A 20,243-nucleotide genomic window follows, 5' to 3' on the forward strand; every position below is an offset into this window, starting at 1 on the left:
CATTTGAGTTGCACTCACAGAAGCACTTACCTGTAAGAAAAGAGAAATACAAATATTTATATTAGTTTTAGTATTGAATAAGAGCATTAATTATGCTATTATCAGTTACCAAAGCAGGACTCAACAAGGTTCCTGACCCGCATATAACTTTACGTAAAACCTTTGTAATGTCATTAGCACCCTCCCATACCTTTGTGTGTAATTATCACACGCTTTGTGTGTGTCATTGATAAGGAGAGAACAGAGAACAGGGCACAAAGAACAAACAAAATAACACAGGAACTGCATTTGGATCACGACTTCCATGGAATCAAATGCCAAAATCAAAAAGAAAGACGCGCCGTCATTCAAGACAAATACAGGAACAATAACAAAAACAACAAGAGTCCAGGTGCAGTCGCTAGTTGGGCGAGCCAAAGAGAGAGAGAGAGAGAAAGAGCATGCTTGTTCATTGGGTAATTCGTTACGATCTTTTCGTTGTGTCTCGCTCTCTTTCTTTCTCCTGCTGGACAGTAAACACCTGTGACCGCCCGCATCGCAACTGCTGTGCACCCTGCAGTCGAGCCGACCCGTCCGTAAGTTCATTTGCACTTCAAGTGTTTTTTTTTTGGCTACTCTTTGAACACACGCATATGTATGCACACATGTATTTGTGCACTGCAACGGCGCTGCTTGGCTGCTTTCTAGCGGTTTCATCAAGCAAACGACGACGTCGACCGCGACGCCGGCTGCTTTGTCGACTGAGCAGGCAATTCGCCATTATTCGAATTGCTTTGCGCTCATTATTTATTGCAGCGACTGTTGCAGCCTCGTTGCAGTCGACTGCAGACAGCCAGCAATCAAACGGCGCACGATCTATCTAAATACATACATACATACATATGTATGGATATCCCTTTCGCTCTCCCTCCCAGTTTCCAACATACGCAGTCACTGGGTCTAAGACGCTCTTAACAAAAAGGAAAGAGCACCTATGTACATATTTATTGCTTATACGTTTAAAAAAAAATATTATGCCCCGGATAATCAACAGCTTGCTTGTTGTTGTTGTTTAATTTGAGCTACAAAACACTTACACGTGCCATTTCGATTATTTTCTAATTGCTTTTCAATGTAAATTTCCTTAGTCTAGTTTTTATCGACAACAATATTTAAATATGTCTGTGTGTATGTAAATATCTCATTAAGAAAGTAATACAGCCTAAATTAAATTGCATTGAGCGTGAGAGAGAGGCAAAGCGTTTATTTCCTGCTGGGGCTGCTGACAATAACAACAACAACAACAACATAAGTAAAATGAACAGCACTCTCCCACTCTCCCTCTCTCTCGCTCGCTCGCTCACTCGATCTGTGCTTTGTGTGTATTGGTGTGAGTTGTGTTTTGTTTTTGCGGCTTGTTTATTTGTTGCTTTTTACTAATCTGGCATGTGTTTTTCTTAGCTTGCGGTGTGGCAGCGCTGCGGCAGCGACGGGAGTTCCGTTTAGTCGGTCACGCCACCACACAAACAACAACAACAACAGCAACAACTGCTTTGGGTCATGCGCACTACAAATGACGTCAGATGTAGCCATCAAATTTGGAAGTGCGCAAAAAAAATGGAATAAAAGAGCAAAACTATGAATTTTATGAGGCGCCACAAGCATAAACAGACACACACGCACATACACGCACACACACACACACACATATTTGTGGCAAGGCGCTGTGTGATTTATGCCTGTGTCGCGCCGTTAGCCAAAAGGGGGCGTGACACTGCGAGCGCTGTTTAAATGCGTCGTAGGTGTGAACCAGCATTGACCCTCCCTCCCCCTATCCATTACCGACCCGACCCCCCCCCCCCCCCCCCCCCCCTAAAAAGCCAGCCAGCAGCTAGACAGTTGGCCACTGCGGGGTTTCTTTGCGAATGGAAACCCTATAAAGCAAACAGTGGGCGATCAGAGAGTGAGGAGAGGGGGGGGGGGGGGGGGGGGGGTGTTAGGGGACTGCGGTAAATACGCAGTAAGGCAGGACAAACGAATTTTGCAATTCCCGTAAAACGGTAATAAGAAGGAAACAAACAAAAAAAAAGAAAAAAAAAACAATAACAACAGCAAAGCTAATGGGCAGCAGCCGAAATAATTATCAGCTGTTTTTGCATGCGAATGAGTAAACAGAAGAGTGCGACAATTGCAGCCTTCTCGCTCTTACACGCAGCCCCTGCCCCGACAATAATTTGTTCTTGTTGTATGTGCTATCCAATTGGAGGAAACAAAAGGGCTCCAATCGAAGGTGCACACTGTCAAATACCCTGTAGCTTGGCCAAATGGTGTATATATATATGTGTATCAAAGCAGCAAAATAATAATGAAAAATTATAAAAAAGGCTAAATCGATTTAAATTTATCAAAATCGCATAAAAGATGGAAATAAAAAGGGGTGAGAGAGGGGGAGAGCGAGAGAGTGTGTGAGTGAAAGAGACTTAAATAAACATAGAGAAGCAGAAAAAAAAGAGACACAAAGCGAAGAAAGTAAGTAAAGTGAATAGAATATTGTGGGACAGATAGAAATTGTTGATTTTCGCTGCTGAAAATCGCATAGAAGAGCGTTTAATATTATGACTGTGCAAGCTGGAATCTGATAAGAAACACTTGGTCAAAAATCAAGTTCTTCTATGAGTGTAAAACCTTATGACGAATCACAGTTAAGACAAGCAAAAATATTTGCTAAACTGCTAAAATTAACTTTCACAAACTCTGGAGCTTTTAGAGGGCTTCGTTCGTGCCCTTCCCCTTACCCTTGCGCCCGGGGCTTACCGACAAAAGCAAGTGACCGTTTCCTCCACATCGAGGGGCAGCGAGAGCTGAGGCGTGGCACCTGCAGCGCAAGTGCCTCCATTGTTGTTGTTATTGTTGTTGTTGTTGAGATGACGCGAGGACGAGGAGTGCAGGAACGTGGCCGCAAATGTCGAGGACAGCGACGAATGCGCACTGGCAGAGGCGCGGGGCGTGGCTGCAGCAGCAGGCGTCGAGACACCATCCTCGGCCAGCGGCACCGAGGAGTAGCGCACGAGTATGGCACGGCTCACCCGATTGCCGCCCGTCAGATTCGAGATGGCCCAGTTCATGACCAGACGCGTGTGCGGCCCCAACGACAACTGCGCCGGGCCTCCATAACGGAGGCCTCCGGAGCCAAAGAACAACAATCTACTGAAAAGCCAAGCCGACCCGACCCGACCCGTACCCCCCTTTGGGCATTGATTTTGCCCTGTGATTTGTCAACGCTGTCAATCAATTCCGGACGTGAAGAGTTGCGAAAATTATCTGTCTCACTCGCGCTCTCTCTCTCTCTCTCTCTCTCTCTCTTTTTCTCTTTCTTACGCCCGGGGCACTGTCTAATTCAATTAGAGTTGTGCTAAGTGTGCCTCAAGGTCGCGACTGGTCCGCCCCCTCGACGCCCCCAACGCCTTTCCATCCATCTATTTCCCCGGCCTTATATATGGTATATATAATCGCAGCTAATTGCAATTCCGCCTCAGATGTCACATTAACACTAGACTACAAACACTTGGGTTCTAAGCTGCATTCCCTGCGTTTCCCTTTTGAGATTCAAAATAGCCAAATTTGGTTTCTCCAGTTCTTCAATTTTGGAAAACTTGTATCTTATTATTGACAGATCTGTGAAGCAGAATCTTCCTTGAATCTATCAATTATGCAGAAATGAATATAAATTTGCCGTAATATTACCCGGCCTTGTCCGTAGCAAGTTTATATCTACATATCTTTTTCACCTAGTTCAAGCTCGTGGAAAATTGAATGAAGAGCCAAAAGTTGGAAAATCTTTGAGAATCTTAAAGCCGAAAAATCTATTTTCATTCTTTTAATCTTTGAACCACATTTTTCATACAAAAGGCATGCATTTTTCGAAAAGTGTGAAACACGTCTCAAATTAATTGTCACAAAGATATTTGAAAATGAATTTGAAGCTGAACGAAGGAAAAAGTAAACACTATCCTACACAACTTTTTGCCGTTTGCGGGTGGAATTTTAAAAATTTCCAATCATTCTTATGTAAGAATTAAAAAAAAAACGTTTGAATAAAATCGGACAAAACTTAAAACTTCGCCAAAAAAAAAACTTTGAATCGCATTTTCACCGAGGATGCCTAGATTCTCAAAAAGTGTGAAACTTCGCCCACAAAATCTTTGATCCCGCATTTATGCCGAGGAGGAATACATTTGCAGGAAAGTGTAAAACACCCCTCGAATGAATTCCAACAAATAATTTTAAAAATAACTTTTGGGCCGATTGGATGGTAAGCAGCAAAGTTTGATACAAAAGTTTTTCACGATTTTTCCACATTTGCGTGTGGATTTCCCAAGTTTCTGTCCTAGCCTGCACCTGCGTCTAGCTAGCTCTTACAGTTAGTCAGTCAGTTAGTTTTCCATTTAGAGAATAGAAAACACAATACAGGCTGATCACATTGTATGGAGCTAAGGGCAATGCTAGAAATGACAAATTCACCTGCGACAAATATCTAAGATCGTGATTACTCTATATAATTACGAGATTTTTCTTTATTCACTTTTATATATTCATTCAAGTAAATGCAATAAATTATTGGAATCATTCCAAGCGAGGCCGTTTTTCAGGTTTGGAAGATCTGATCCATCGGATAAGGTGAAGATCCTTAAAAAGGAGTTTCAAACCGATCATAAAATCAAAAAAGGATTTTCAAATAGTTTTTCACCCATTTTTCACGGATGAAATTGCCAAAATCGCTGAAACAAGTTCTTATGTAGGCCTTTTGAAATTTGTCTAAAGCTCATCGAACGAACTCGATATCCAGAGCAAGGAGGGGTGGATTTGCCGAAAAGCATGAAACAGCTTTCAAATGAAAATGAGTGAAAACGAGCTTAAGTCGAATCCGATGGAAAGCAAAAATGTTGCATGCAACATTTAATCGCGAGTTTTCCCGCACTTATGGTTGGGATTTCCGACAACCCAACCTTAGCATGGATTTGGATTCCATTACGTAATCACAGCAAGAACTTCAGCATCTCAGCTTTAACGGTTTCGTGCGTTGATCAGCAAAAAGTAAGCGGGTGACAAACCGTTATACATATATATAAATCTATGTGTGTATGCATGTATGTATGTATACGTGTGTAAGTGCATGTGTGTGATCTATGAAACTGTTTGTTATTGTTGTTGCCATGTGTTTGCTTTACATTTGATATTGGCAAGTTCATTAAACCGGTTTCGCTTATCGCGCTGCAGTGGCCGTTGCAACAACAGAAATGCGTAGAAACATAAACAACAGATGATGCAGAAGAACAATGGAAGACGTGCTGCGGGAGGGGTGTGGGGGCAAAGTGTGAGCGAACGAACGAGTGTGTGAAGCGAGAATGAAGATAAATAAACGCATTTGGAAATGCAGCGTGGCCTTGATGAATGGACACGAGGAAGCAAACTGCATAAATAAATACATATGTATATATGTATGTATGCGTTTGTATGGGTGAGCATGAATGCATGCGTGTGCATGTCTGTGCGTGTTTGTGTTTATGCTTGCGTGCGTGTGTGTGTGTGCGAGTACATAAAAATCAAAACACTTGCCGTTACATTTGAGAAATCGATAAAAACAAAATATTGGCCCTTTATTGATTTTGCAGCGCAACGATAACAAACACCACAATGATAAGAAGAAGAAGACGAACAACAACAACAACAAAATAGCAGTAAATGGAACTCCTTCTGCGATGGCGGCGGCAGCGGCGTCTACGTCAGGCGTTTGGTTGGCCAGACGAAAGAACAACAACAACAACAACAAACATTGCTTTTGACGGCAAAAAAAAAAAAAAAAAAACAACAAAAAGAAGAGAGATGAGAAACGAGGCCAATTGGCGAAATGCCAAATGGCGACGAAGCAAAACTCAGAGGACACAAAAGACACCACCACAAGACGGGGCGACGAGGCGACAATGCGACGAGACGACAACGACGAGGCGACATTACGTCGCGTTGTCGCTGTTATCGTGTCTTTGGGGCAGGCTGCTGCATACTATTTATAAAAATCATAGCTCATATTGTATGTGCTGGCTGCTGCAGCTGATTATGCTTGCACTTACCCCATCAACCAGTCGACCGTGTCGCGCAAATACTCCGGAATACGCTCCAGTTTGACGGCTGCTGATCCCCGAGTGCTGGTGCCTTTAGCCAAATTAAGTTTTAGTTATTCTGCCAGCGGCTGGGCCAACAACAGCAGCAACACACCAACGGCAGCGGCACACAAGTTTTATTACCTAGCAAATCAATTGACACTTTTACCACTGTAAATCAATAATATAAAAATTTCGTTTAAAACTTTGCACATCAAATTTTCACGCTTCTTCTTCAACTTGTTTTGTGTGAGCCCGATACGTTGCGAACGATATCAATAAGAAATCGATATATGTTCGCGCTTTCGATAGTCACGGCAAATATCGCATGTGCTGTGCGCAGTGATTTTGCTTTGCTGCCTTACAAAGCATTAGAATATATAGTCAATTGAGCCTATCGGAACAGTTTTGCTTGTGTATCACTGCACAAATGGAATATTTATGCACATAAAAATGCCTAGCTTATTACTGTTGAGCAACTATTACACAACAGTTGAGTAGTTGTTGCAGCCCTAGCTTCAAGAGCACAGCTGACTGCCACAAGTTTTTGCCATTCGCCCAGAGTCGAACAGCTGATGTTAGTATTTCGATTTGTGTTTAAAATTTGTTTATAAAATGGATCCCGCCAAGCTGTTAATGCTCTGCGAACAAAACGAATACAATTTGCTCAACTTGATGGACTGGGAAGAGGAGTTTGAGCAAACGGTGGAAGAATTTCGCTTGACCTTTGAGCGCAGGCGAAAAAAACGTAAAGCGCCGCGCGAATGGACATTTGTGCGTACAAAAATATGAAGTAATATAAATGAATATATCATAATCAAGCATATTTACGTATTTCAGCAACGTACTGGCGCATTTTGGGAGTCAGAGGTGCCGGCTTCCTCGGAGGAACATTTCATAAATCTCTTTCGCATGGAAAAACAATACTTTCACGTTCTGGTCAAAAGGCTGCTGGGCATAAAAAAGAGCGATACCTCGTTCCGGAAGGCAATTCCAATTGATAAGCGCATTGCCATTGCATTGTATACGCTCGGCTCTACGGCGGAGTACAGCACGGTGGGCGACCTGTTCAGCGTGTCCCCCTCAATGGTGGGCAAAATCCTTAACGACTTTTGCCAGGAGGTCCAGCGTGTCCTGGCCCCGGAATATTTGCCAAAGGAGTTCCTCACCCAAAGCCAGCTGGAGGAGTGCGTTCGAGGCTTTGAGGCCAGGGGCTTGCCTCAGTGTTTTGGTGCACTTGGTAAGCACCTCAATACAATTATTAACTACTCGGTTTTCAAATTTTTCCTTATACTTGCTGCAGGCAGCTGCCACATAGAGGTTAATAACGTGCCAGGAAACTTAGCTGAATACTATAACACACAAGATTGGTATTCCAGGATACTATTCGCGCTTGTCGATCATCGGTGAGCAGCTGAATTGAGTTGTTGCATCAAACTGATCTTTATTGATAGCCTGCTCCATCTTTTCAGTTGCAGATTTCTTTATGTCAACTATAATAGTCCAGGTGGCCGGCAAAACGATGAGGTCTACGAGGAGTCCTCCTTAAAGAGAATTGTAAATGCTTCCACATTGTTCAAATCGAATTCAAAGCTAATTGCGGGCGTGAAGGTGCCCGTGATGCTGCTCGGCGACTCGGCATTTCAATGTTCCACAACGCTACTGACGCCCTATGCCAATCCGCAAGGGGAGCAACAAAAGTTGTTCAATAACCAACTGGACGAGTGTCGACGAGTTGTGGATGAGGGTTTGCGCCAGTTGAAGGCGCGATTTTGCCGAATATCCGAGTGCTTGGATAACCATAGCAAACCCTTTGACATTATATTATGCTGTTGCATATTGCACAACTTTCTGAACTGCAACAAGAGCAGGATCTTAGATAGCTGGCTTAACGAATCGAGAACGGAAAGGATACAGCCCGTGGCGATGGGCGATGCTGTGCAGCAGACGGACGTAGAAGCCGAGCACATTAGACAAGGCATTGGCCAATTCCTGAGCACAATTAATATCAACAAACATTTATTATAAGCTAGCTAAATTACATTTATACCTATTCACTTTTTACTCTTCATCAAGGACAGGATTTTACTATGAAAAGCAGCATTTTCCGCTGCCATGCGCTTCATCACCTGCAGCCGGCACATGGCAATGCGCTCCAGTCGATCCGAGCGATCCCTTTCTATGTCCAACATTGCCGCCTCGTACGGCGTCAACTGGCTCGATTTGTTGAGTTTACGTTTTTTGGGTGCAGGACTTTCGTCGGTAACATATTCAGCTGTTTCTGAACAGAACTTTGGCTCTCCGAAGTCCAGGTTCTCCAAGCGCTGCTCAACTAGGATCTCGTCGCCGGAACAGGTACTAAATGGCAAATCCTCGAAGTCAAAGTGTTCTTCCTTGGTCAAAATCATGTCTGTCAAATGGGCAATGGATATTTACTTCGATTCACTTAAATGTACATTTATCAACAGACCAGAACTCTGCTCCAGCTCGTTGGACAACTTCTCGTCGCACTTGGCTTCTCCCAGAATTTTGTGAATGTGCTCGAAGTTTTTCCAGTTTGAGGGCTCGCCCGTTGAGCGCAATTTTTTGAGCTCCTCTCTGTTTTTAAGATGACATTTAGAAAAGCGTATAGCTAAGGCGAAATCAACACTATTTACTTATATTTTCTGGTCAGGTTATCGACTTTCGTGCGGACGTCTTTCCATCCTAGTTGAAAGCCGGCATCAATGAGTTTCTCGGCAATTACCTGATATACTTGCTTGGTTGGGCGTTTGGTTCTCAGCTCATCGAGATGTTGATGCCACAGCCTAAATAGTATTTCTTCGTGCGTGTTTCTCCAAAAAATGGATGGCTTACGCTCTTTACTCATTTGATGATCGAGTTTTTAGCGCAAAAATCAACAAAATATCAAAACAAAAGTTGATTAGGGATGTGCTGGCATGAGAGCAAGCGCTATCGATTATTCTATGCGATAGTTGAGGTATCATCGATAGCTTGCTCCGAAAAGTCGATCACAATTAAAAGCAGCATTCACATTTATGTCACAGCTGTTTCGATTTCGAGAATTACATCAATTACATAAAATGGTACAAAATTATGTCAGTGTAAAATTATAATTAAAACTGCTGAAATAATTGTATTCCGTCATTCGTTACATATTTAATTGCAATGCCCATGCATATGAAACGTGATCCCATCACGAACTACTACAAGACGAGCTCCATTATATTGGCCGGCCTCGGCGTGGCGGCCGTAGGCTTCGCTGGCAAACACCTGCTGCGCCGCATGCCGCAGATGACGTCAAAGTTCAACGAGGCCCTCAAGAACTTGCCCAAGTTCGATGCCGAGAGCATGGCCAATGCCAAATACTACAAAGGCGGCTTTGATCCCAAAATGAACAAACGCGAAGCGGCGCTCATCTTGGGCGTCAGTCCCAGCGCCTCCAAGCTAAAGGTAAGCACTTCAGATACATTCCATTCAAACTAATGCCCACCATTTGCTTACCATTGTGCAGGTCAAGGATGCGCACAAGAAGATCATGCTGCTCAATCATCCCGATCGCGGTGGATCACCATATCTGGCGGCTAAAATCAACGAGGCCAAAGACTTTCTGGATAGCGCGAAATAATTATATTCAGAGCTTTGTAAATAAATATGTATATAGCTGTAAGACGTAAATAACTATCGATCCCCAATTGTACACTCGGCTTCCCATAATATTGTGTTCTTGCATGATCGTAAATCAGCAAGGGTATTAAATCGTCGGCATTCTGACGATATAATCCATAGATTTAATGACATTACAGGAAAGTGGTTAATGTAGTAAACCATTAAGAGTCTAGATAAATATATTTGCATAAAATATAGCCTAATCGCTTGGTCGAGCCACGAATATGGGTGTATATATATATATATTGGCAGGTTTCTTGTCGAGTTAAATTATTTGAGACGAAAATGCAGCTCAGGTTAATTCTGCTATGGGCTCTGCTCATATTGCTCGAGGTCGCAGCTAGCCCGGATCATATTATAACCAATGGCTATCCGGCCACGGTGGGCCAGGCTCCGTACATTGTGGGCCTGTTGCTGAGGGAGGGCCATGCGGCCAGGTGGTGCGGCGGCTCGATCATAGACCACAAATGGGTGCTGACGGCGGCGCACTGCACGGATCACATAGACTCGGTGAGCATCTATTATGGCGCAACTCGGCGCACGCAGGCGCTGTTCCATTTGGTGGTGGGCAACGAGGATATTGTGCAGCATCCCAATTGGCCGGACAGCATTGGCAACGACATTGCCCTGATCCACACACCATATGTGGGCTTCTGGTCGCTGGTCAATAAGGTGCTGCTGCCGGGCTTTGGGCAGCGCAGCGTCAGCTTTGAGAGCCATCCGGCTGTCACCTGTGGCTGGGGCAGCACCTACGATGGCAGCGCCCTGCCCGACTGGCTGCAGTGCATCGATTTGCGCATCATCAGCAATGCTGAGTGCGCACGCAGCTATGGCACGCTGCCCGCGAGCGTATTGTGCGTGGCCACGCCCGAGGGCAGATCCATTTGCGATGGCGACTCCGGCGGCCCGTTGGTAACGCTCGACGATCCCAAACTGGTGGGCATTACCTCCTTCAGCGATGCGGACAGCTGCCTCTCGGTGGCGCCAGCTGGTTTCACGCGCATCACTCACCACCTGGACTGGATACGCCAAATCTCCGGTGTCTACTACTAGAAAGCAACAAATTTAAAATCCTGTAATCCTATCGATTGCGAAATCGGCAATCAATTGACGTGCTCAAAATATATATCGATTGTTGCATTGAAAACATGTTTTCCAGCTAATATACATATCGATATATCAACAAAGCAGTGCAGCAAATTTCAAATCCTGCACTCCTATCGATTGTGAAATTGTTATCGCAGTTGAAGAACGTCGATAGATTGACAATGCGGGGTCGCGCTTAGAATATATCGATAGTTGCATTGAAAACATATTTGCTAGCTAATGTAAACATCGTTGCAAGCTGTCGACAAATCAACAAAGCAGTGCAGCAAATTTCAAATCCTGTAATCCTATCGACTGTGAAATGGTTATTGCCGTTATATAACGGCGATATGTTGACAATCAGGTGTCGTGCTTAGAATATATCGATATAAATATCGTTGCAAGCAGTCGATATATCAAGAAAGCAGTGCATCTAGCGCATTTCACAATTTTATTTCAATTCGTGTCAACGGTTGCAACAACTGGAAGATTCGTGGTGTACTTGGAATTTAAATGCTTTGAATAATAATTCAATTGGCCGTCTGGCTGGCTGGTTCCATGTTGTCCATAACCTCACGGAACTGCACCACAGAGACCAGACCGTTCTGTTCCTGATGTGTCTGCATGAGTTGCTGCCAAATCGTTTCGAAGTCCGCGGTGCTGACAATGTCCTTGAAAATGAGCTCCAACTGCTCCTTGGGACGCAGCAGCTGAAAGTCGCTGGGCGACAGTCCATATAGCAAGGATATATCCGGCGTGAGCAGGTCCTTAACATGCGTCGAGTCATCATCCAGCTGCTTGGGTCTCGGCTTGCGCATAGCTGGCGCCTCAACCGGCTGCTTGCCGAGATCGGAGCAGAACAGACGATAGGTGGTATCCTTGTTATAAACATTCGCTGGCATGGTCGATATGTTGCCCGTGGTGGGCAATGGATTATGAATGGATAGCAATTGGCAGAAGTCATCGTAGTTGACACGCTCCGTGGGACAGTTCTCGTCGAGGATCATTTTGAAGTGGGAGAGCGTGGTGCGCATTTTGTATATATCGATGTACAGATGCATCTTGTGCATCACCTCGAAGATCTTCTTCAGGGGCAGGAAACGTGTCTGCTCCTTGTCGCTGTGCTCCAGCACCGAGATCAGATCGAACATATGGAAATCGGCGCTTTTCTGCAGCTTGTGACGCCACATATTGAGATGGCCCAACGCCTCGATCAGATGCTTATTGCTCTGGCACGGCGAAATATCCTCGATGAGCATCTTGCAGTCGCAGTCCGGCACATAAGTGGGCGTGCCATAGATCATGTCGGATGGCACCAAATAGGGGTATCTGGCCGGGCAGGGAAAAGGCTGCGTGAATTGCCAATGGATCCTGGGATCGTGGGAGCACTCACTTTTTGTACTTTTTACCCAGACGCGGAAAGGTGCGATCAATAAAGTCCATCTGCTCCTTGCTGATGATGATGACGTGGCCGGCGCATTGCTGCAGGCAACGCTTCACCAGCTGGCCGCTGATATCGCCTCTGGTGCCCGCTCCGTAGGTGGCATCCTTGCAGAACGGCTGCTTGTAGCTGCCATGGGAAAGGACGAGATTAGCGAAGACTACATTGAAGGGGTTAAGAATGGTCGCACTTGCGATTGACCTGCTCCGAGGGAAAATAATGATTATGGCTGATCACGTATTTGTCGTGGAACTTGGCAAATTCGCGATTCACCTGCTCGGCCGGCTTTGGCGGCAGCACCATATCGTAGAGCCTCTCCTTGGATCGCGTCTCGCGTCCGAATGTGCAACTCAAATTGGTGACATTGTCCGGCTTGGAGCCCGTCGGCTTCACCTCACCCAATTTGGCCTGCTTCAGGTACATCTCCTCGGAGAACTTCTCCTTGAAGACGGTGAAACGCGATTTGGATTTCTCGATGGCCATCAGCTCCGGCACACTGACCGTCGGCAGGCAGGGCGACTCCCGCCACAAGAGACCCGCATTCCTCAATTGCTTGCGCCTGCAATCCGTCCGTATCAGGTGATCGGCCACCTCCTCAATGTGCGATATGGTCATGCACTTGCTGGCGCTGTTCTCGTCGTCCACAGCCGATCTCACACCTGCCGCACGGATATCCGCATTGCGATCTTTGAATCTACCTATGTTCATGTTTCTCAACTTGTATTTCCTGCGGGCAAATATATCAACGTATTTATTCGGAGTCCGTTTAAGTTTCTACTTTCGAAATATGACTGCAAATGCTATGCTAAATGCATATCAACAACATTCAACGACGGCAAAATACCCTATACTATATAACATATGCCTAATTGCCTGAATAGGCTGCTGGCAGAAATTAACCGGCGTTGCTCGGAAAATAAAAAATTGTAGAGAATTCTTGCTGGGTTTGAATCGCCGACTGCCCGCTTGTTGGTCCGACGCTCTGATAATCTTAATCAATATGTTGCGAAGCAAAGCTTTTGTCTTATTTTTGCACTTCCCAGTAATACTGGGTGTCAATCTCCAATTCGGACAGGTTCCGGCTTTGGATTAGTTGCCGATCTATCGATCTTATTCTAATCCGAAATCTATCAATCTATGTGGATAAATAAATAAATAGTTTTATTATCTATTCAGATAGTTAAGAACATAATTTAAATAACTTATGCGTGGCTTGGCACCAGCCAAACTGTTCGAATAGCTCCTCAACTGGATCATAACGGTTTATTGTACATGGTGCAGGGTGCCGGGTGCGGGGTGCGGGGTGCCGGGTAGGTGGATGGCTCATTGCAATGCATAGTTCTTTTGCAGTATAAAGTCCCAGGTGTCCTTCCAGCGCAAATCGATGATTTCCTTGGCGGACATCTTTCTGGAGCCGTAGCTCAATGGCAAGAACTTGATGAAGACCGCGCAGACGGCAATCAGCCAGAGCAGCAGGGCCAGACGATAGATGCGCACCAGATGCACAGATGCCCGGCTGCGACGGCGGCTGCAGTGGCTCCGCAGCAGATAGTCAACATGGTCGAGCACATAGCAGAGCAGCAGCAGCTTGAAGACAAACGCCGGCAGATAGTTGTGCAGAAAGAGCGTACGATCCACAAAGAAGTAGGGCAAATAGTGCATCAAATAGCCGACAAAGAAGGTGTCGCCGGCGCCGAGGAAGCGCCTCCATTCGCCGGCGGAGACATCAAAGCACAGGCGACGGCGACGCAGCGCATAAAAGACTAGCAGTGCGGCATAGATAAACAGACCCGCGCTGGCCATATACCAGATGAGCACATTGCCCAGCAGATAGATTTGGGCGCTGGAGCTGTCGTCCAGCCAGTAGGCGATGCCCTTGTCCAGCAGCGGCCACTCGTGCGGCTGGGAGCTGTACATGTGGCTCTGCACCTGTTTGGCATGCCAGAACATCTTCGTCTGCAGCTCGAGCAGCTTGGCCCAGAACGAGAGCTTGGTCCGTTTGGTGGGAATCATCTCGGCGGAGAGCAGTTGGCGCTCGCGCTCACGCTGATCCTGAGCTATAATTGGAAATGTTTTATTAGCACCATACATTTTGTACTTTCTTCCTTTCAGCTGTGCCACTTACTCTTGGTGTAGCGATGCTCCTCCACATTCCAGATGGCATCCTGATGCATTGGATCGCGATCAGCGACCACCTCGTGCTGATTGAAGCCCCAGCTGGGCAACTGGCGGCCACTGAAGCGCAGCGCGGCGCCCGTCGTCTCGTGTATGAGCCGTATCTCTGACTTGATGGCATGCCAGCGATCGCCCTCGGTCTGACGGTTGAGTATCTCGACGCGCCACAGCAGCTCACCGGCCATCTTGATCTCGTAGTCAATGTAGCAGCTGACCTCCTGGCATTGCGGCGTCATGGGCGCCGCCACGTCGTGCGAGTTCAGCGCACGGCTGGTAATGCCGTGCACCAGCTGAACGACATCGCCATGTCGTATGGCATCGGGCTGCTCGCCCACCACCAGATCATCGCGTTCCGGACGCTTCACAATCCACCAGTTGTTCACGTCCTTGAACGAGTAGCATGTCACCTGCTGCTGGTGCGACGAGCCACGCTGATCCTTGTACCTCACCGGATACACGGCGGCATGCGAGTGCAGCCAGCAGGTGCGTCCGTGCGTATGCCGCAGCGTTATCTGCGAGCCGTGCACCACAGCCAACGGCTGGCCGCGTGTAATCGACGCCAGGCCGCCGTCCAGCGAGGCCTGAAACGCACTCGTCATGATGGTGTCATGTGGCCCCGCCCGATGTAGCGTCTTTAGGTGCACGTAAAAGACGCCCAGGTAAACGGCCAGCGGGATGCCGACAAACAGCAACAGTCTGCCCAGTGCGTGCAGCCATAGTTGGCCATCTATAAAATGGAAGGAGCTGTTTTTCAATACAAATTCAATACAAGGTTTAAGATTTCTGTTACAGATCTCTGTTACTAATCTCTGTTACTTATCTCTGTTACTGATCTCAGTTATTGATCTCTCTTACAGATTCTATTACTGATCTCTGTTATTGATCTCTGTTACAGATCTCTGTTACAGATCTCTGTTACAGATCTCTGTTACTTATCTCTGTTACTGATCTCTGTTATTGATCTCTCTTACAGATCTCTGTTACTGATTTCTGTTATTGATATCTGTTCCTAATCTCTGTTATTGATCTGTGTTACTGATGTCTGTTATTGAGCTCTGTTATTGAGCTCTGTTATTGATCTCTGTTACTAATGTCTGTTATAGATTTCTCTTACTGATATCTGTTATATCTCTGTTACTTTCTGCCTGACTATTCTCTCTGTATCTCTCTTTTCCCTTGTTTCTGCGTTTTCTCTCTCTACTAAGCACTTACTCTCTCTGTTCATTTCTGTATGCCTTCTAAGTGTTTATAGTCAAAAGTCTCTCTCTGTCTCTCTCGCTTTTGCCAATTTTGCATAATTGAACTGTTGTGCCTCTGTGTTAGTCTATCGATTTCTTTTTCACTTAAACTTTCGCTGACTCTGTCAAATACTCTCTTCCTCTCTGCTCATATCTGTTTCCCTCTCTTAAATGCATATTTCTCTTTACTCACTTGTCAAGGTCGCATCGTAGAGCAGTTTCCAGAGATGTCGACACAGCAAATAACCGGCAAGGGCCAGCGCCAGGAAGCCAACATACTTGACGCAGCCGGCGCAGGCAAGAAAAAGGGCAGCCGCCGCTCCGCTGCTTAGCCAGTTGAGGCTGCCCAGCGAGCAGCGCTGGAAGCGCAGCAGACAGGCAATGCCCACGGTGCTGGCCAGCAGCAGCATCGATTCCATGAGAATGAAACGCGACTGCGTTAGGAGAGCATTGTCCAACACGACAAGCAGGCCGCCAAGCGCTGCTGCCCAGCGACGCAGCTGCGCTTCCAACAGCAGCTTGTAGACGGCTGGTGCGAGCAGACTTCCACAAAGTGCGGGCACAAAGCGCAGCCAGAAGACGGGCACATTTGACGCATAGGTGGCGCCAATGCGTGGAAATGTGTAGTTGCCATCGTAGCCGACAAAGCTGACAAGGCCAGCTATCAGCTGCTTGCCCAGTGGCGGATGCTGATCGAAGAAGAAGATGTTGCGCATATAGTGCGATATATATTTGCCGTAATGCAGCTCATCGAAGCTGTGTAACAATTGGAAAACGTAAAGATTAGAAACAGAGAAACAACATTCAAATGCATCTCTCTTCCATTACTTACACAACATGCGGCGGCGTTGCCAGCTTATAGAAACGCGTTAAGAACGCCAGCAGAAAGAGACCCCAGCTGATGAGATCAATGTGCAGGCTAACGGTTAATTTCGCTGCCGCAGCGCTGTCTGGGCTCTGCCTGAGAGGATCCCCAATATTGCACGAGTTGCCGCCGACATCACAAGAACCCGAACGCGAACGCGAACGTGAACGGGAACGCGACTGCTTAGATGCAGAGGTAGGCGTAGACGATGCTGTCGTCGTCGGCTTAAGCGTTCCTGATGCTAGAAAAGATTGCCGACTCTCTGAGCGTCGACTGCGCTCAACGCTGCCGCGCAATGGTGGCGCCAGCGGGGTATTCAGGTGGCAGTTAATATCGCGGCAACAGTTGAGCATGGTGGTGGCTGTGGTGGGCAGCATGCCATTACAGCATAGTGGTGAAGTTGAATTGCAAGTGACTGGCGCTGGCGCTGCCGCTGTCGCTGCTGCTACTGCACCGACTGAGGTTGCTGAACGGCTGCGAAAGTGAAGTCTTTCGTTTTGTTCGTTGCTTGCGTTTTGATTTTCGATGAGGTTTTCCGCAACATTTTGCTGTTGTTGTTGTTGTTGTTGTTGCTGCTGCTGCTGCTGTTTCGACTTGGAGCGCGTTGTCTTGCGTCGCTGTACGCTGTGGCTGGACATGGTTTCGCAGCGTGAGAATATTGTGGTTGCTTTTGTTATTAGTTATTAGCCAAGTTGCTCGTACTTTCACTTTTCATATGTTGTTGCGCACACATACATACATACGTGTTAATATATATACATACATATATACAGGCACTAATTGATTTCCGCATACACTTTTTTGAATTTGATGTTTGCCACGTCTGCCAAGAAACTTGCTGTTTGCGACGCTTTTGCACTTTCCTGCGTCGCTGCGCGGCCACTTGTTGTTGTTTGCTTTGTTGTCTTTGGTTTGCCGTTCACAAATAACATGCTCAAGCGCCCAGCGGCTAAAGAAAGTTCAACACACACACACACGCACACGCACGCACGCACGCAGCGAGAGAAGATCACTAAAAATATATTTCTGCTGTGTGCATATCTTAAGTTGTTTTTTTTTTTAAATTCTACTTTTTGCTTTGCCTCAATGTTCGGCCACTCTCCGCAATTCGCCGACTCGCCCGTTCAAGATCTCGACGCGCACTGACACAGCGGCCAAGGTGTCTGCGCAGTCGCAGTGGTTGCTGCTGCCGCTGCCAGCGCTGGAATGCGACCCGTTTGCTGTGCCTGAGTGTGCGTGTGTGTGTGTGTTTTGACTGCGTCTGCTGCTCAGCTTGATTCTTAGCCCATTTCTGATTCACAGCCGCTCGCTTCTCCTTTAGCCTGTTCAACGCGCACTGCAATGGTCAATAAAACAGAAAATGTAAACAACTGTTACTTTGAGACACCTTTTTGGCATAGCGGGTTTCAAGGTAGCACGCGACAAGTTGTTAGAAAAATATTTGTTAAATGCGGCACATGTTAAGTGGTATATACATAGTTTCTCCTATGGAGTACTATTGGAATAAATTGAATGGATTTAAATCCAAATCCTACTCAGAGAAGCTAGTTCCATTCGAATGTCTACTTCATAGGATTTGCTTATTTTATTGTGAAGATAACATCGTAAAGATAATCTTAAATGTAGGATTTATTCAAAATAGGTATAACTGCAATTATATGTTGTTTATTTTATAATAAATCTCATGCAAAATATTAATTTACTCAGCCTAACGCCACTTGCTGTATTTTTTTGTTCATACTAGACAGTGAGTCACCCTACTGCATATACATATGTGCCCTAGTCGACGTGCTATGATTTCAAATGGCAAATACACGCACATACACACATTCACACCATACCACTAAGAGAGAAAGAGAGACCTTTTATGGAGAGAACATGTTCGATACGAAACGTTAACGAACCTTCGAACTCAAACTCTTTGGAGACTTTGTCTGTTGATGATGGTGCAGCCTCTGGGGGCGAGAGCGAGACAGCTAGTGGATAGAGATAGCACAATAGAAGCAGAGTTGGTGCTGCAATTGGAATTTGTTGGGCAGAGGTAACGGGAGCATTTAGGCGTCGACTGTGCTCCCACTTTTCAGGTCTGGCGATGACGATTGCGGGTGTCTGGATGCCACAGCTGCAGCTCCGAGTGCAACGCGACTGCCAATTGGGGTCTGTGTGTGCGCGTGTGTGTGTGTGGAGGGCAACACGGCATCCTTGCAACAACAGCAGCACGGCCCAAAAGGAGGCAACGAGTTGAGCTTGTTGCTGCTGCTGCTGCTGTTGGCGCATTGGCTGCAGGCTCTGTGTCTGTGTGTGCCCCAGCCTCGCGCGGCAGGCGCAGAGCCGCACAAGTGCAAGGATATTGTCGCCACCAGCCGCCAACCGCCAACCGCCTGGCATGCAACGCAATGTTGCCAGCATCGTGGCCATTGCCTGGGCCTCATTTTCTCTGACAGGAGTCGGGGTCTGGAAGTGGGAAGTGGGTGTGGGTGTGGGTGTGGGTGTGGGTGGGTGTGGGTCCTGCCGTGTGCCACTTTGGGCAATGTTCGTGGCCGTGGCCGTGGCCTCGACTCGTGCGCTCGTTTCACTCCAGCCAAGGCCAAGCCTGCCAAAGGACGACGTCGCCGTCGCCGTCGCCGTCGCCAACGACGCTGGCAACGGCGATAATGTGGCACAATGACATTGACATTGAACTAGGTCGAGGACGTTCGCCTCTTTAGCCACCGTTTTTGGTTAATGGTTACGTGTCCGTAACCCCAACTCCCCCACACCCCCCCCCTCGGCCCACCTTGCTGCTGCTTAACTGTCTTCCGAGTCTGATTATGCCACATGGCGAGCTGCGTGTGTTTATTGTGTTGCAGCAACACGTTCTGTTGCTGCCACAAGGCAAAAGCAAATGCATTAACTGTTGCATTAACGGTTCTGCTTTCGACTCGTTTCATAAATGGGCGCAAACTTGGCTCAAATTTAATGCAGCATTCATTTTGCTTGCCTTTATTTTGCTTTATCCATTAGTAGTATTAGGCCAGACATTAGATTGTATTAGAAACAAGTCGGGAGTTCTCGACTAGGGTATACCCTGCATCCTCTTCTACCAATACCAAATGCAGCTCGCGGCGCAGAATACAATGAATTCGCAGAAATTCTTAGAATTTACGCAATAAGTTTTCGGTTTCCAAACCAATCTTGTTGAAATATTGAATAATATATCTCATTGTGCTATACAAAAATCGCATTGTCTCAAAACGAAAGATGTTTGACTTGTTTATAGTATTCTTGAAGCTATATGTCAAGTTTTGTGACGCTAGCTCTAAAAATCTAAACAATTTTCCTCAAAACACACGATTTCCATATCGATATCGATAAACTCGTACTTGGCGGGCACTACGAAGACCTAAGTTCCAAATTTCAAGCCTCAAGCTCTTATAGGTACAGAGATCCTTCAGTTCATAGATACGGACGGACGGACGGACGGACGGATGGACATGTCTTTATCGACTCGGCTATTGATGCTGATCAAGAATATATATACTTTATGGGGTCGGAGATGCTTCCTTCTGCCTGTCACACACATTTGCATTTTGCACAAATACAATATACCCTTTTTAACCATTTCCAATGGGTTCAGGGTATAAAAAAGCCTA

At 46.3% G+C, this 20,243-nt stretch overlaps 7 protein-coding genes across 8 annotated transcripts; 3 read left to right on the top strand and 4 right to left on the bottom strand.

Annotated features, from left to right (window-relative positions):
• Positions 1 to 3,115, bottom strand: LOC115767309 (MOB kinase activator-like 2). The gene is made up of 2 exons (XM_030711552.1): positions 2,794 to 3,115; positions 1 to 30 (listed from the first exon to the last, which is right to left on the bottom strand). Exons 1-2 carry the CDS (start codon positions 3,102 to 3,104, stop codon positions 27 to 29), a joined length of 315 nt encoding a protein of 104 aa, XP_030567412.1. The 5' UTR covers positions 3,105 to 3,115; the 3' UTR covers positions 1 to 26.
• A 3,434-nt stretch (positions 3,116 to 6,549) lies between these two features.
• On the top strand, positions 6,550 to 8,236 carry LOC115767196 (protein ALP1-like). The gene is made up of 4 exons (XM_030711390.1): positions 6,550 to 6,911; positions 6,978 to 7,377; positions 7,441 to 7,543; positions 7,610 to 8,236. Exons 1-4 carry the CDS (start codon positions 6,753 to 6,755, stop codon positions 8,163 to 8,165), a joined length of 1,218 nt encoding a protein of 405 aa, XP_030567250.1. The 5' UTR covers positions 6,550 to 6,752; the 3' UTR covers positions 8,166 to 8,236.
• On the bottom strand, positions 8,154 to 9,174 carry LOC115767215. Its single transcript, XM_030711414.1, has 3 exons — positions 8,795 to 9,174; positions 8,608 to 8,735; positions 8,154 to 8,547 (listed from the first exon to the last, which is right to left on the bottom strand). Exons 1-3 carry the CDS (start codon positions 9,004 to 9,006, stop codon positions 8,192 to 8,194), a joined length of 696 nt encoding a protein of 231 aa, XP_030567274.1. The 5' UTR covers positions 9,007 to 9,174; the 3' UTR covers positions 8,154 to 8,191.
• Positions 9,175 to 9,177: 3 nt separating this feature from the next.
• LOC115767224 (mitochondrial import inner membrane translocase subunit TIM14) lies at positions 9,178 to 9,837 on the top strand. Of its 2 annotated transcripts, XM_030711424.1 has the most exons (3): positions 9,178 to 9,223; positions 9,351 to 9,590; positions 9,652 to 9,837. In XM_030711424.1, the coding sequence occupies exons 1-3, from the start codon at positions 9,221 to 9,223 to the stop codon at positions 9,763 to 9,765; spliced, it is 357 nt and encodes a 118-aa protein (XP_030567284.1). In that variant the 5' UTR covers positions 9,178 to 9,220; the 3' UTR covers positions 9,766 to 9,837. The 2 variants fall into 2 exon arrangements, with proteins under 2 accessions (XP_030567284.1, XP_030567292.1); XM_030711432.1 differs by lacking the exon at positions 9,178 to 9,223 and having other exon boundaries at positions 9,239 to 9,590.
• A 91-nt stretch (positions 9,838 to 9,928) lies between these two features.
• Positions 9,929 to 10,930, top strand: LOC115767206 (serine protease 1-like). Its single transcript, XM_030711402.1, has one exon. It carries the CDS (start codon positions 10,092 to 10,094, stop codon positions 10,857 to 10,859), a length of 768 nt encoding a protein of 255 aa, XP_030567262.1. The 5' UTR covers positions 9,929 to 10,091; the 3' UTR covers positions 10,860 to 10,930.
• A 404-nt stretch (positions 10,931 to 11,334) lies between these two features.
• Positions 11,335 to 13,117, bottom strand: LOC115769555 (EF-hand domain-containing family member B). The gene is made up of 3 exons (XM_030714408.1): positions 12,524 to 13,117; positions 12,286 to 12,462; positions 11,335 to 12,221 (listed from the first exon to the last, which is right to left on the bottom strand). Exons 1-3 carry the CDS (start codon positions 13,039 to 13,041, stop codon positions 11,423 to 11,425), a joined length of 1,494 nt encoding a protein of 497 aa, XP_030570268.1. The 5' UTR covers positions 13,042 to 13,117; the 3' UTR covers positions 11,335 to 11,422.
• A 446-nt stretch (positions 13,118 to 13,563) lies between these two features.
• LOC115769004 (protein O-mannosyltransferase 1) lies at positions 13,564 to 17,174 on the bottom strand (the record flags this gene model as incomplete). The annotated part of the gene is made up of 4 exons (XM_030713717.1): positions 13,564 to 14,390; positions 14,459 to 15,235; positions 15,940 to 16,502; positions 16,579 to 17,174. Coding segments are annotated over 4 exons (2,670 nt in total), but the record flags the coding sequence as incomplete, so codon positions are not given.
• Positions 17,175 to 20,243: the final 3,069 nt, after the last annotated feature.

Source organism: Drosophila novamexicana, unplaced genomic scaffold (genome assembly GCF_003285875.2).
Source record: "Drosophila novamexicana strain 15010-1031.04,08,12 unplaced genomic scaffold, DnovRS2.1 tig00000009-arrow-pilon, whole genome shotgun sequence".
Classification (NCBI taxonomy): Eukaryota; Metazoa; Arthropoda; class Insecta; order Diptera; family Drosophilidae; genus Drosophila; species Drosophila novamexicana.

Coding starts and splice junctions, on each gene's coding strand:
- LOC115767309 (XM_030711552.1), bottom strand. CDS start 3,104: ATGAACTGGGCCATCTCGAATCTGACGGGCGGCAATCGGGTGAGCCGT.
- LOC115767196 (XM_030711390.1), top strand. CDS start 6,753: ATGGATCCCGCCAAGCTGTTAATGCTCTGCGAACAAAACGAATACAAT. Junction 7,378..7,440: donor TCAGTGTTTTGGTGCACTTG/GTAAGCACCTCA, acceptor TACTTGCTGCAG/GCAGCTGCCACATAGAGGTT. Junction 7,544..7,609: donor TTCGCGCTTGTCGATCATCG/GTGAGCAGCTGA, acceptor CCATCTTTTCAG/TTGCAGATTTCTTTATGTCA.
- LOC115767215 (XM_030711414.1), bottom strand. CDS start 9,006: ATGAGTAAAGAGCGTAAGCCATCCATTTTTTGGAGAAACACGCACGAA. Junction 8,736..8,794: donor AACCTGACCAGAAAATATAA/GTAAATAGTGTT, acceptor TCTTAAAAACAG/AGAGGAGCTCAAAAAATTGC. Junction 8,548..8,607: donor CGAGCTGGAGCAGAGTTCTG/GTCTGTTGATAA, acceptor CCCATTTGACAG/ACATGATTTTGACCAAGGAA.
- LOC115767224 (XM_030711432.1), top strand. CDS start 9,306: ATGCCCATGCATATGAAACGTGATCCCATCACGAACTACTACAAGACG. Junction 9,591..9,651: donor CCAGCGCCTCCAAGCTAAAG/GTAAGCACTTCA, acceptor ACCATTGTGCAG/GTCAAGGATGCGCACAAGAA.
- LOC115767206 (XM_030711402.1), top strand. CDS start 10,092: ATGCAGCTCAGGTTAATTCTGCTATGGGCTCTGCTCATATTGCTCGAG.
- LOC115769555 (XM_030714408.1), bottom strand. CDS start 13,041: ATGAACATAGGTAGATTCAAAGATCGCAATGCGGATATCCGTGCGGCA. Junction 12,463..12,523: donor TCGGAGCAGGTCAATCGCAA/GTGCGACCATTC, acceptor TTCCCATGGCAG/CTACAAGCAGCCGTTCTGCA. Junction 12,222..12,285: donor CTGGGTAAAAAGTACAAAAA/GTGAGTGCTCCC, acceptor CTGCCCGGCCAG/ATACCCCTATTTGGTGCCAT.